The sequence below is a fragment of the Scyliorhinus canicula genome, chromosome 3 (genome assembly GCF_902713615.1).
Source record: "Scyliorhinus canicula chromosome 3, sScyCan1.1, whole genome shotgun sequence".
NCBI lineage: Eukaryota > Metazoa > Chordata > Chondrichthyes > Carcharhiniformes > Scyliorhinidae > Scyliorhinus > Scyliorhinus canicula.
The window spans coordinates 148,853,995-148,869,647 of NC_052148.1; the positions used below are offsets into that span (position 1 = coordinate 148,853,995).

Consider the following 15,653-nt stretch of genomic DNA (forward strand, 5'->3'; position numbering starts at 1 on the left):
CCCCAAGTTGTGCACCTACTGACTCTCCTCCCTATGGGTGCCCAAGAGTCCCTGGCTGACTCCTTGAAGAGAAGGAGGAATCTTGAGTAAGTTTAAGATCCACCAACCTCTCGTGTTAATACTGAAGGATGCCAGCAAGTGATTCAGCGATGGAATGCAGCTCCCATAGCAGTGTAGGACCAGTATCCTGGACCAAGGTCTTCACGGTGGCTGCCACCTTGCCTGTGCTGACCTCTGTGTATTGGTATGCCCAGGCTATTGTCTCTTTTTGAAAGCGGACAGACTCCTCCATGGTGCATTACAATCTGAGGAGTGCAGAAGATAGCCCTTTTTCATGTTCCTGCGCTTATCTTTGCAGTTCCACCCACTGAAATAGAACCAAGTCCAGAAGCTTATCTTCTGACTTGTACTCAGTCGTTCATGACCTCCAACTGTACTCTTTGGATTTTTCTGCCTCCACCTGCATATATCAGACAGTGCAGTATGCACACCAGCTTGTGAACCCAAAGTTAATTTAGAACTAGGTCCCAATGAGTCACGTGTTAGGAATGGTCAACATCCTCGCCAAGATGGGCTCTATTTTCCAAGTCCTTGAGGACCTTCAGCTCAGACATGTCTCGGACCTTTCCTCTTGTAGGCTAGCTTATCCTGCATAGAGACAGATGGACAGAGTAGCAAAGGCCTCAGCTTCATCCCTTTATGTCCCTACCTCAATGAATTTCAAGTTTGACAAGAAACTGAGATCTTCAGCTGCATTTCGCTTCTATGCCTACTTCTTTGGTCAGGAATCTTTCCACTGTATATTGGATTCTTTCTCCCATCTTCTTAATTCTCATCCCAGATGGATCCCTCCCTCTGGCTCCCTGCACTGTCAGAGGTGCCATCTTTCAGGTGAGACAATAAACCATCTGTTCCCTCAGATTAACATAAAATATCCCATTTGACACTATATTTCGAAGAAGAGCAGGGAAGTTACCCGTGGTGTCTAATTAATATTTATCATAAGTATTGCTACGTATTTTATCGAAGCCTTTCACCTTGCACTGAACAGAACCATCTGACCCTCTTCAATTGGGTCAATGGTTTTTCTTGACACTTTAATAGTTTATCCTGTTTTACCAAATCTGCTTCCTCAGTACCTTTCTTAAGCTACCAACACTGACTTCACATGTCCAACTTTATTACAAATGTTTTCTTATCTCTCCCATTATCATTGGTTTCCTTTTACTCTGAGGTACACTCTCCTTAACATTACCAATTAAAGCACTTTTGCATTGACCATCTGTGAATTTCTCATTTCTGAGTTTTTAATCCTTCACAGGTTGAAATTGATGTTGAAAATCAAACTTTGCTTTGTGAACCAGTTCAAAATAATCTGCCATTTTGGCTGCTTGTCTAGCAGTTTTAACTCTTTGCTTTTCCACATGAGTTCTCACTACTGCGGGACGTGAATCTTTAAATTCCTCCAAAATAATTGTTTCCCTAAGAGTGTAATATGTTTGGTCTATTTTTAATATCCACCTATAAAATTATTTTGTTTAATTCTTTCAAAATCCATATATGTCTGACCTGGTTCTTTCTTTAGATTCTAAACTTTTGTCGCTAGGCTTCTGTCACTAGTTCAAGTACACTCAATATGTTTTTGCTAACCTCATCATAATTCCAAGATACATACGCTGATAGCGATTCAAACACTATCTATACCTACCAACTTTGTTTGAACCATCACCATCCACATGGTCTTTGGCCAATTCAATTGTTTAACTACTTTCTCAAAAGAGGTGAAAAAGGCCTCCACATCTTTCTCATCAAATCTTGGCCATGCTTGAATATAGTCAAACATACCCCTGCTAAGCTTTTAACCCGGAAGTAGTTCTTCCTCTAGACTTTCCTCAGCTTCTGTCTTTAACTCAACCTTTAAAGTTGATGCTTTCCTTGCAGTGCCAGTTTCCGAAGTTCAAATTCTCCGTCTTTCCTTGTCCCTTTCTTCCTTTCCTAATCTTTCCATTTCTACATCAACCTTCCTCCTTACCATTTCCTGGTGACAAACTCTCCCTTTTCCCTTTGCTTCTGCCATTGCCAATCTCTCCCTTTCCTTTTCTTCTATTTCCTTTTTCTTCACTTCTATTTGTAATTGAATTTTAGTTATTCTAATGTCTCTGGCAATTTAAATATTGAGCTATGGCTTGTGTTATCTCTACCTTCCTCGCCCCTTTAGATAAGGTTAACTGCAGCTTCACTGCCAAACCCAAAAGTATTGCTTTTGTCTCCCTTTTGTAAACCATCCCGAGTAAAATTTTTGCAACTGAAAGAGTCATCTCCAGTCACTCCCTATTTAAATTTCAACACCTGAAATAATACAATTGTTCCACACACATTCACTGTCTTTAGGGTCAATAACCCCAAGCCAAACAAGGAGCTATATTTAAGATCCTGGACGAGCCCCCAACAGTGGCTGTGGTACTAGACCGAAACCCTAATATTTTATTTTATTTTTTAAAATAAATTTAGAGTATCCAATTCATTTTTTCCAATTAAGGGGCAATTTAGCGTGGCCAATCCACCTAACCTGCACATCTTTGGGTTGTGGGGGTGAAACCCACGCAAACACGGGGAGAATGTGCAAACTCCACACACAGAGTGACCCAGGGCCGGGATTCGAATCTGGGTCCTCAGCGCCGTAGGCAGCAATGCTAACTATTGTCACACGTGCCACCCCTAGTTTCTTTAATTTTTTTTATAAATGTTTTTTTATTGAGCTTTCATATTTTATATATGACAAATTACAAATTATTAGAGAGAGAGAAAAAAAAAGGAAAACACAAAAATTTAACATGAATATTTACAGGTAAGCATCTTCATAACAACAATTGTGGCCGCCCCCTTTAGCCAGCATACATATTTTACATTCCCCAATATGGCCGAGGCACATGTTTATAGGCATTTATTTATAGTTTGGTTTTGGGCCTTGGCTTGCCATCAAACCCCCATACCGAGCCCGTAACCCCCCACCCCCCTCCCCCCGGCTACCTTCCCCCGATTCCCGTCCATTTTCCCCTGGTTCTTGGCCACCCGAATATTCTTCCTCATGTACGTTGGCCACAAACAGGCCCCGGAACAGTTGCATGAATGGCTCCCACGTTCTGTGGAAGCCGTCGTCCGACCCTCGGATGGCGAATTTGATTTTCTCCATTTGGAGAGATTCCGAGAGGTCGGACAGCCAGTCTGCAGCTCTGGGTGGTGCTGCTGACCGCCAGCCAAACAGGATTCTACGGCGGGCAATCAGGGAGGCAAAGGCAAGGGCGTCCGCCCTCCTCCCCAGGAATAGATCTGGCTGGTCTGAAACCCTGAAGACCGCCACTATCGGGCATGGCTCCACCCTCACCCCCACCACTTTGGACATAGCCTCGAAGAAGGCTGTCCAGTACTCCACAAATCTGGGGCAAGACCAGAACATGTGGGCGTGGTTGGCCGGGCCTCTTTGGCACCGCTCACATTTGTCCTCCACCTCCGGGAAGAACCTACTCATACGGTTTCTCGTTAAGTGGGCTCTATGTACCACTTTTAGTTGCGTCAGGCTGAGCCTTGCGCACGTGGAGGTGGAGTTGACCCTATGCAATGCTTCGCTCCAGAGTCCCCACCCTATCTCCATCCCCAGGTCGTCCTCCCATTTCCTTCTTGTTGCGTCCAGTACGGTGTCGTCCCTATCTACCAGTCGGTCATACATGTCACTACAGTTCCCTTTCTCTAGGATACTTGCGTCCAGTAGGTCTTCCAGTAGTCCTAGTTTCTTTAATAAGACTGTGGAAAGAATGATCCACCCCAGGGGTGATTGCATAAAGAAATAGGATTTGGAATTTTTATATAAAACAAAATTTTATTATGAATGCAATATTAACCTCTTTACCTTCACACCCAAAAAGAACAGGTTACATTTGGGGCAGCACGGTAGCATAGTGGTTAGCATCAATGCTTCACAGCTCCAGGGTCCCAGGTTCGGTTCCCGGCTGGGTCACTGTCTGTGCGGAGTCTGCACGTCCTCCCCGTGTGTGCGTGGGTTTCCTCCGGGTGCTCCGGTTTCCTCCCACAGTCCAAAGATGTGCGGGTTAGGTGGATTGGCCATGCTAAATTGCCCGTAGTGTCCTAAAAAGTAAGGTTAAGGGGGAGTTGTTGGGTTACGGGTATAGGGTGGATACGTGAGTTTGAGTAGGGTGATCATTGCTCGGCACAACATCGAGGGCCGAAGGGCCTGTTCTGTGCTGTACTGTTCTAAATTCTAAATGTATCCCTTAAAGATTCCTACTCAATTTCCCAGTAAAATAAGGGCCCATGGTATTCAAGGCAAGGTACTAACATGGATTGACGATTGGCTGTCAGACAGAAGGCAGAGAGTTGGGATAAAAGGTTCTTTTTCGGAATGGCAACCGGTGACAAGTGGTGTCCCGCAGGGTTCAGTGTTGGGGCCACAGCTGTTCTCTTTATATATTAACGATCTAGATGACGGGACTGGGGGCATTCTGGCCAAGTTTGCCGATGATACAAAGATAGGTGGAGGGGCAGGTAGTATTGAGGATGTGGGGAGGCTGCAGAAAGATTTAGACAGTTTAGGAGAATGGTCCAAGAAGTGGCTGATGAAATTCAACGTGGGCAAGTGCGAGGTCTTGCACTTTGGAAAAAAGAATAGAGGCATGGACTATTTTCTAAACGGTGACAAAATTCATAATGCTAAAGTGCAAAGGGACTTGGGAGTCCTAGTCCAGGATTCTCTAAAGGTAAACTTGCAGGTTGAGTCCGTAATTAAGAAAGCAAATGTAATGTTGTCATTTATCTCAAGAGGCTCGGAATATAAAAGCAGGGGTGTACTTCTGAGGCTTTATAAAGCACTAGTTAGGCCCCATTTAGAATACTGTGAGCAATTTTGGGCCCCATACCTCAGGAAGGACATACTGGCACTGGAGCGGGTCCAGCGGAGATTCACACGGATGATCCCAGGAATGGTAGGCCTAACATACGATGAACGTCTGAGGATCGTGGGATTATATTCATTGGAGTTTAGGAGGTTGAGGGGAGATCTAGTAGAAACGTACAAGATAATGAATGGCTTGGATAGGATGGACGTAGGGAAGTTGTTTCCATTAGCAGGGGAGACTAGGACGCGGGGGCACAGCCTTAGAATAAAAGGGAGTCACTTTAGAACAGAGATGAGGAGAAATTTCTTCAGCCAGAGAGTGGTAGGTCTGTGGAATTCATTGCCACAGAGGGCGGTGGAGGCCGGGACATTGAGTGTCTTTAAGACAGAAATTGATAAATTCTTGATTTCTCGAGGAATTAAGGGCTATGGGGAGAGAGCGGGTAAATGGAGTTGAAATCAACCATGATTGAATGGTGGAGTGGACTCGATGGGCCGAATGGCCTTACTTCCACTCCTATGTCTTATGGTCTTATGGTAAACAACAAGAAAAGAAACATACAGCTCTCAGTCCATCTTAAAATCTTACAACACCAGGTTAAAGCCCAACAGGTTTGTTTCAAACACGAGCTTTCGGAGCACTGCTCCTTCTTCACCTTAGGAAGGAGCAGTGCTCCGAAAGCTCGTGTTTGAAACAAACCTGTTGGACTTTAACCTGGTGTTGTAAGACTTCTTACTGTGCTCACCCCAGTCCAACGCTGGCATCTACACATCATCTTAAAATCAGCATGGGGCATAGAGGAGTACTTGCTTCTTGGTACAGATTTACGCTCCGTTTAGAACCCCTGCCAACTCTGGCTAGATGTCTGCAAAATGTTGATTCATCTGTCGTGTTTCATCTTCCTTGTCCTCAGACATGACTGCTCTGCTTTAAAAATTGTTACTCTTTTTATAACTGTCCTACGGTAAGAGAAAACTGCCTTTACTGTGGTCAAAGGGAGGCGGTGGCATAGTGATATTGTCACTGGACTAGTAAACCAGAAACCCAGGGTAATGCTTGGGGACCCGGGTTCGAATCCCACCACTGCAGATGGTGAAATTTGAATTCAAAGTCTAATCGTGACGATGATACCATAGCCAATTGTCATAAAACCCCATCTGGTTTACTAATGTCCTTTAGGGAAGGAAATCTGCCATCCTTACCTGGTCTGGCCTACATGTGACTTCAGACCTGCAGCAATGTGGTTGACTCTTTACTGCCCCCTCAAGGGCAGTTAGGGATGGGCAATAAATGCTGGCCCAGCCAGTGACACCCACTTCACTGTTTGAAAAGGTGACAATGCCAACTGACTAAAAAGATTGAAAATCTAAAAAACCGAATGGTTGAAGATAAAGAGCTGGTGCTTTCCCAGAAGTGGCTAAACTAAACTGGAGTGTTATTGTGTCATCTGTTGGAAAGGAACTGGAAAACTACATCTTAACAATTGTCATGACCCAAAGGAGAGAGGGTTCTTCGAAGTGTGCCTTTCTCATAAATATCGTACTGTGAAGCTCAGTAGTTAAAGCTATTGTTGGATAGGATCCCTGACCAGTCTGCATGAATAAAGAACAGCATTTTTTGAACTGTGCCTCATTTGATGGGGAGTAATGTATAAGCTTGTAGCAGCATAAGATGCTGTTTAAAATAAAATGTACCTTTTGTGGAGGGGATCTTGTAATACCTGGTACTTCACACATAAAAATTACAAAAAATGGAATTTATTAATTTCTTCAATTGGGGGGTCATTCAGTGAATTTGGATATCTTGGTTTACTGATCCCCCACGGGGATTGTGACACTAATCTGTTGTTCCTTGGGCCATACCCTACCTGTGCACCAAGGTTTGTTGAAATCCATCCATTCTTTTTTGGAATGTATTAGTTACACTAGCTGGCGAAAACATAACCATAAGAATTGTTTTTAAAGTTAGTCTGTGGTATAAAAATATCACTGAGTTGAGTGGGGAAGGAGCTTCCTAATCTAAATTTTGGTTGCAGATTATCCTTTAATTTCATCGCTACCTCGTATTTTCATAGTTACTTAAATAGCTTTGGGGCAGCACGGTGGTACAGTGGTTAGCACTGCTGCATCACAACACCGAGGACCCGGGTTCGACCCTGCGTCACTGTCTGTGTGGAGCTTGCACATTCTCCCCATTCTGGGTGGGCCTCACCCCTACAACCCAAAAAGATGTGCATGGTAGGTGAATTGGCCATGCTAAATTACCCCTTATTTGGAAAAAGAAATTGGGTATTCTAAATTTATAAAAGAAAAAGAAAAATTAAAGACATTTAAAAAAAAATACTTAAATAGCTTTTATAATTGTAAAATTATCTTAAGAATTGGCAATAGTGTACTCAGTCTTTTAAGTATCTACTTCTAATGATGTGTATTTGTTTTTCCTTTTCCTTATCAGTTACAATACCCCGGCAAAGATTTTCAGGTATGTCCATATGTAGTATGTTTTTGAAATCCATAGTTCTTAGAAATGACTTTGTTTCCCGAGCCACTAACATTCATCTTCTCTCTTTTTAGTGAAGAAAAATCAGATGAAGTCACAAAGCTGTTAGGTGACAAAAGGTATTTTTTCTCCATTCTAAAAATGAAATGATGTAATAATATGTGTAGTTTGGTTGCTGAAAAGGATATAACCAAACTGCTATTGTATTTTATTTAATAGCAAGAAGAAAATTTCAATCTCAGCAATTATTCTAAAGCTATGCATTTCCTTTATAATTTAAATTGGCATTGCTTATATTATGGGTATAACTACAGCATATGAACTGCAACCCAGATGATGCAAGTCAAAATATTTCACAATGTCAAATTGTGAAAATTGAATTCATTAAAATTTGGCAAATATTGGGCTGATGTTATTCATGAAAGCCTGCCTTCTCGCCCTCTCCTTTCCCCTGAGTGTAGTCATCCTCAGGTTAAATCACCACCAGTCAGCTCTCCCCATCAAAGGGGCAAGCAGCCTATGGTTATCTGGGACTATGGTGACTTTATTTATTTATTTAGATTGTGTAAATTTTATTTGTCCTTGCAATGCAGATGATGCTTGCAAGTTGGTCTACAGGCTTGAAGAATTAATTACATCATTTGGAACTAGATCTCATGCAGGCTAGACTAGTTAGGGGTTGCATTTTATGACAAGTTCATGGTCATTCTCTGATGCAAGCCCAATATTTGCTAAATTTTAGTGAATTCAGTGTTCACTATTTGCCACTGGAGTTTTTTGAACTCAGGACACCGAGGTTGCTAGTTCTGTATGATAACCATTTGGCTACTTCACCCAGCACACTCCTGGAAAAATTGTCTACTGTTAATGATGGGGAAAGTATGGGTATTGAATCCAGTGTCAAGAGTGCTTTTCAAGTGAACTGTTGTGATGTTAATTTCTTGGACATCCTATGTACTCAAGTAATAGTCAATCTCATGTAAAAATGGACCCCTGACCTTTGACCAAAAGATCCTTAAATTTGCACATATCTCTTCTATAAGTTGACCTTGGTTTTTGAGGGCTAGTAGAATAATGTATTTTTCATGTTTTTTGGGGTAAAATTTGGGGTGAAAGTTATTACTGGTAATAATTTCCTGATATATTTATACTGTTAATACTATTAGATTATTTACACATTAATCACAATAACCTCTGGTACCACGGTCTATATGACGCCTAAAAGCTGTTAAGTTGAGAAATACTGTCAGTTATTAATCCATTCAGAGGTGGGACGCTAACATAAACAACAGATGCTACCAACATTGTTGACAGGTCAGAAACTACGTTTCTGCCAATCACATCTTCTAAGCCAGTCGATACTATAATAAATACTCTTACTACCAGCAATTTTAATTTCTTGATACTATGTCATATCTACCAACTTCTTTCGGTGATATACATTTTCTTCACGTTTTCTTTTGCTGTTTTTTTCCCCACGTGTTGCAATGAAGAGATGTTCCTGGGAAGCCCACATTCTATGACATCAAACAATGAAAGCGTGAAATGGAATTTGGTGATTAATTGTGGTTTTGTTCTCATTGCACCCAAGAATAAAATCTAGGCTACGGCTCCGCTGCTTAGCCCAGGCATTTTCAAAGTCGGGGTCGCGACTCGCGGGTGGGTTGCGGGCGGGTGTTGGGAGGGTCGCGGAGCCATCCGTCGCGGCACTCCCGATTGCGCAGATTCGCGCGTAACAGCCTCAGCAGCCGGATTTTAACAATGCCGGCTGCGAGTGGCCTTCAAAAAGTCTGCGACCATATTTTAAAAATGCGCCCGCGCGCATGCTAGCCTACCGTTAATTGTGCACTGTGCATTAGAATCATAGAATTTACAGTGCAGAAGGAGGCCATTTGGCCCATCGAGTCTGCACCAGCTCTTGGAAAGAGCACCCTACCGAAGCCCACACCGCCACCCTATCCCCACATCCCAGTAACCCCACCAAACACTAAGGGCAGTTTTGGACACTAAGGACAATTTAGCGTGGCCAATCCACCTAACCTGCACATCTTTGGACTGTGGGAGGAAACCGGAGCACCCGGAGGAAACCCACGCGCACATGGGGAGAATATGCAGAATCCGCACAGACAGTGACCCAAGCTGGGAATCGTACCTGGAACCCTGGAGCTGTGAAGCAATTGTGCTAACCACTATGCTACCGTGCTGCCCAATGTCTGTGCACCGATGAGTGGGCACGCATGCGCAGTGCGGCCACATTTTTTTTGTTACATGGTCGTGGCCTTTTTGAAGGCCGCTCACAGCCGGTGTTGTTGAAAGCCGACTGTTGTGTGCGGATTTGCGCAATGGGGATCGCTGCGACAGACGGCTCCGCGACCCTCCCAATGCCCGCCTGCGACCCACCCGCAGGTCACGACCCCGACTTTGAAAATGCCTGCTCTATACAAAACTCTTATCACCACACACCTCAATTGCCACCTGCAACCCCTTTACATAATCAGTGTCAATTATTGGATACTTGATATCAATTTGACATGTAATTGGATAGTCTCTTAACCCATTCCTAAGATTAATTGGTAAATATTATTCACGTTTTGAGTTAACAGTTCTCCCTCAACATGCATGGATTTCAACCCCTCAAATGTTACTTATTCCCATAAATTTGTTGTAAAAAAAAATTGTCTTTTCCGGAAGTATATGTGGTATTGAAGATGATGAATGGCAACTTTCAAATTAAAATTTTCTGTCCGTGTCCTACCAGGCTAAATACCCTTGTTGTTGGAGGAGATTCTGGATTCATTGAACTATATGCATATGGAATGTACAAAATTGCAACAGTAGCACAGGTATGTGGAATGGTTTTTGCATAGATTTATTATGAAAATTGTAGAGTTGTGTTTCTTTGCACTTCTTATCACTGGACCAAATTTGTATGTTCAGGTTATGTCCATGGCCCCAAGGTTCGTTTTACGGGCCTTAGTGCTTGGAATTGTAGGAGGAATGTCTTCTGTTGTTACAAGCTTGATCATGCCTTTTGGCCAGGTCTTTTAAGCAGCCAGAAAGCCTCCAGCCCAGATGATTGGCCTAATGCCTCTGCATGGAGTGGCACAGTATTTAGCTCTGCTGCCTCACAGCGCCAGGGATCCAGGTTCAGTTCCGCCCTTGTGAGACTGTGTGGAGATTGCATGTTCTCCACATGTCTAAGTGGGTTTCCTCCAAGTGCCCCAGTTTCCTCCCACAGTCCAAATATATGCAGGTTAGGTGGATTGACCATGCTAAATTGCCCATGGTGTGCAACGGTGAGTTTAGGGGTTGTAGGGATAGTGTGGGGGAGTGAGTGTAGGTAGGGTGCTTTTTCAGAGGGTCAGTGCAGACTCGTTGGGCCAATGGCCTCCTTCTGCACAATAGGGATTCTATGAAAAAAGATTAATCTTGGTCATGCCAGTTGGCTGCATGTCCATCCCTATTTTTGTGCAGTGTCAGACCCATTACTTTTAGGTATTCCTCAATAATAATTTTGCATTTGCCACTTTCACCTGTGACTTGTTACAAGCTGTATTTCAAGTTGCTGCAACCCAGTTCTCAACATGAGACAGTGTAGCTCCCTGTTTACTGGATTGAGGGAAGGATTTAGGAGGCATCAGAGAGAGGTGTGTTTATACTCTGAGGTGATCGCACTACACCTGTCCTTAGCCAATTACTGATGCATACAAACTAAATCACAACAACCTGAATGGGCCTGAGAGGGATTCACTAGAGAAACAATCAAAACAATAACCTGCAAGGTTTTATGTTCAGTAGCAAAGGCCCAGCCGTTGCTGTTCATTATGCTTACAGCTGCCAGTAGCACAGTGGTTAGCACTGTTGCTTCACAGCACCAGGGACTCGCATTCAATTCCAGGCTTGGCTCATTGTCTGTGTGGAGTCTGCCCGTTCTCCCCGTGTTTGCGTGGGTTTCCTCCGGGTGCTCCGATTTCCTCCCACAAGTCCCGAAAGATTAGGTGAATTGGACATTCTGAATGCTCCCTCAGTGCACCCGAACTGGAGCCAGAATGTGGCGACTAGGGGATTTTCACAGTAACTTCATTGCAGTGTTAATGTAAGCCTCTTGTGACACTAATAAAGATTATTATTATTAATTTATGGTTATTATGGTATGTATAGGAAAATGGCTGGGTGTCTCTTGAATTAATTAGATTGAATAATTTGCACGGAGAACACAGAGTCCAAAATAGGAAGTATAAATTAGAATATTTAATTAAATGTATAGTCACATACAGAAAGCAAAATAAAGAGAAGGAAAGAAAGATAGGAATTGGAAAGTGAGAAATAATGGGAGGTTTTAAGTTTAAATTGAAAATAATCTCCAACAATAATTAAATTCTTTCTGACTGAGACTCCACACTTATAAAAGTACAGTAAAAGGTAAAGAGGTATAGCAGTACTTGAAACTTGAATCATGAGAGACTATTCAGCCTGTCATGTCAATGCTGGTCCTCCAAATGAGCAATTGACCCAGTGCTACTTCCCTGTCTTTTCCTAGTAGTGTGTAAGATCTGTACTTTCTGTTATTGCATATATTTTGTGACGCCCCACCATGCAACTAACAATGCAGAATCTTTGACTACTTTTCGGTGCAAAGTAATTTTATTTGGTATCTATTGATCGATTATAACAGAAATTCTTGCTGCAGAATTTACAAGGTTCTCCGTTCAGCCCTTGCCTGCAAAAGACTGTTTTGAGAATTAGATTATCCTTAGTAACATACAGAATGACTTGAATTCAAAATACAATAGCAGTAACCGTTTCTTTGCATGAAGCAAAATATCTGCGTAGGTTAGAAGTAGAGATGGAAAATATGAAACAAAGACAGTAGATAGTTTCTCAGGCAAACAGTATAGGATGATTCTAGAATGGAAATAATAGCCTAAAACTATTACCTTTAAGGAATTTGTTATCAGTCGAAGTCAATCTATTCCTGCCCCTGTAACATGCTGATTGGTCTGGATGGGTCTTCAATACATTTGGTTCGATGATTGGGTTGTCAATCTTCAATATGCAACACTAACTTGGAATTATCTGTCATGTCTTTAGTGTGTGTTGATATGCAAAATCTGTTCTTATCATTGCACTCGTATGCACTTTGTCTTATGATTCCTTCTTTTCGAACAGTGGAAGGCTCATATGAACTCTCATGTCAACCTGACCTTCATTAGAAATATTGTACTCGTTGCAAGCTGTTTCTTGCAAACAGATATCCATTTTGCAAAGGCAAGCCATATCCATTTTGCACACTCATGATGGAATCCATTTTAAATGGTTTCTGATTGAGCTTTTTAAGTCAATTATTAATTCAACTTATTAATTAACCCTCTTTAAACTAAAAGAAATAGCTAGTTTCTTTCAAAGTGTTTCAATTTTTTTGAGATAATGATCCAATTCCCTTTTGAAAGTCTCAATTAATCTGGCTTCACCACATTTTCAGGCAGTGCATTTCAGATCCTAACCACTCTGCATGGAGAAGGTTTTCTTCATGTCACCATTGCTTCTTTTGCCAATTACCTTAAATCTGTGCCCACTGGTTCTCAATACTTACACCAATTGTATAAATTTCTCCCTATCTACTGTCCAGATCGCTCATGATTTTGAATACCTCGATCAAATATCCTCTCAACATTCTCATCTCCAAGGAAAACAGCCGATACTTCTCCAGTTTATCTACCAAACTGAATTTCCTCATGCTAGGATTCTCCTGAATCTCTTCTGCACCCTTTCTAATGTCTTCACATCCTTCCACTGTTGTGCCAAGAGCTGGACACAATACTCTAATTAAGGCCGAAATAGTCTTTCCCATTCGACCCATCTCGCCACCTTTAATGCATTAAGCACATATGCACCTAGCGTCCTCTGTTTCTGCCCCCACTTTAGAATTATAACTTTTATTGGATGTTCTCCATGTTTTTCCTACCAAAATGATTCACTTCTCTGCATTAAATTTCATTTGCCACTTGTCATCGTTAGAGTCATCGAATTTTACAGCATGGACTTGTCTACCTATTTCACCAAACTTTATGTCCTTTTGAAGTCTACACTAACCTACTTATGGTTCACAATACTTCCAAGTTTCGTATTATCTGCAACTTTTTAAATTGTGCCTGTGCATCAAAGTCTGTGTCGCTAATGTATGTCAGGAAGAGCAGGGATCTAAACAGCAATCCCTGGGGAACTCCGTTATAAACCTTCCCCCAATTCTAACCTGTTCACCGCTGCTTTTTTTTTTGCTATCACTATATCGATGTTGCTACTGTCCAATTTATTCTATGAGCGGTAACCTTGCTCCCAAGTTTGTAATGTGCACTTTCCCAAACAACTTTTGGAATTCCTTGTGCACCAGATGCATTTCCTCATTAACCTTCTCTGCAACCTCATCAGAAAACTCAAGTAAGTTGGTTTAATACAATTTGTCCTTCAATCCATGCTTGGTTTCCTTAGTTAACAGCATTTAACCAAATTACACGATCAAGGTTAAACTGACTAACCTGTTTTTGCTGGGCTTAACTTTACAGTTTTTTTTGAACAATGGTGTAACATTTGCAATTCCCCCGACTTTATTGCACCACCCCTGATAGTTTGGAAAATTATATCCAGTACTTCTACAATGATAGTTTGGAAAATATATCCAATACTCAATGCATACTATGCTCGGTTCAAGCAGGTAACCAACAATCCGCTGTCGAGTGCCCCAGCAGCCCATAACTCACCCATCTTGACAATAAGGACTCCTACATCAGACTCCTATTTATTGACTACAGCTCTGTCTTCAACACCATAATCCCAGCCAAGCTCATATTAAAGCTCCAACACCTAGGACTTGGCTCCCCACTCTGCAACTGGATCCTCGATTTTCTGACCAACAGACCACAATCAGTAAGAATGAAGTAAGAAGTCTTACAACACCAGGTTGAAGTCCAGCAGGTTTGTTTCAAACACGAGCTTTCGGAGCGCAGCTCCTTCCTCATAGCTGCGCTCCGAAAGCTCGTGTTTGAAACAAACCTGTTGGACTTTAACCTGGTGTTGTAAGACTTCTTACTGTGCTCACCCCAGTCCAACGCCGGCATCTCCACATCGTAAGAATGAACAACAACACCTCCTCCACAATAGTCCTCAATGCCGGGGCCCTGCAAGACTGTGTACTTAGACCCCTACTCTACTCCCTGTGCACACCGGACTGCGTGGCAAAATTTGTTTCCAACTCCATCTACAAGTTTGCTGACGATACGACCATAGTGGGACGGATCTCGAATAACGTTGAGTCAGAATACAGGATGGAGATAGAGAACCTAATGGAGTGGTGCAGCAACAATCATCTCTCCATCAATGCCAGCAAAACTAAAGAGCTGGTCATTGACTTCAGGAAGCAAAGTACTGTGCACATCCCTGTCAACATCAACGGGGCTGAGGTGGAGATCGTTAGCAGTTTCAAATTCCTAGGAGTGCACATCTCCAAAAATCTGTCCTAGTCTACCCACGTCGACGCTACCACCAAGAAAGCACAACGACGCCTATATTTCCTCAGGAAACTAAGGAAATTAACCCTTACCAACTATTACAGATGCACCATAGAATGCATCCTATCTGGCTGCATCACAGCCTGGTATGGCAACTGCGCGGCCCAGGATCGCAAGAAACTTCAGAGAGTCGTGAACACCGCCCAGTCCGTCACACGAACTTGCCTCCCATCCATTGACTCCATTTACACCTCTCGCTGCCTGGGGAAAAAGGGCAGCATAATCAGAGCCAAAGTTTCTTCGAACCAGATTCCAACAGCTCTTGCCAGTGCCTGTCCAGATGATCACCACCTTGAATTTTGCACAACTAACTCCATCCAAACAACAGCAGGGGATATTTACCGATGTTGCCAAATAAAAGTTCACTGCATAAAACAGGCAATGGATGCTTTGTTTGGGATGGTTAACTCATTTTCTACTTCCCCAGTGGGAATCAGAAACAGGGCAACAGAGCTCTTGTTTTGTATAACAGGTTTTCTCAAAACATGGTATTACTGATGGCGCTTATGCATCTGTGTAACCTCCACACCCCATAGAACAGGAAGGAATTTATCAATTGATGTGCAGCCAGTCTTTTATAGGCACACATGTTAGTCATAATTTGCTAAAAGGGTAGCAGGCTCCACTACTTATTGTTTTCTACGACACCACCATTACCATTATTTAGCAAGGTGAGAAG

At 42.5% G+C, this 15,653-nt stretch overlaps 1 protein-coding gene across 3 annotated transcripts in view; it reads left to right on the top strand.

Moving 5' to 3' along the window:
• The window catches only part of anapc4 (anaphase promoting complex subunit 4), a 115,808-nt gene that overhangs the window by 16,057 nt on the left and 84,098 nt on the right, over window positions 1–15,653 (top strand). For all 3 annotated transcript variants that reach the window (XM_038791465.1, XM_038791463.1, XM_038791462.1), the window contains exons 6-8: window positions 7,365–7,391; window positions 7,484–7,528; window positions 10,168–10,252. In XM_038791465.1, the coding sequence (XP_038647393.1) occupies window positions 7,365–7,391; window positions 7,484–7,528; window positions 10,168–10,252 (157 nt within the window). The remainder of the gene's footprint in view (window positions 1–7,364; window positions 7,392–7,483; window positions 7,529–10,167; window positions 10,253–15,653) is intronic.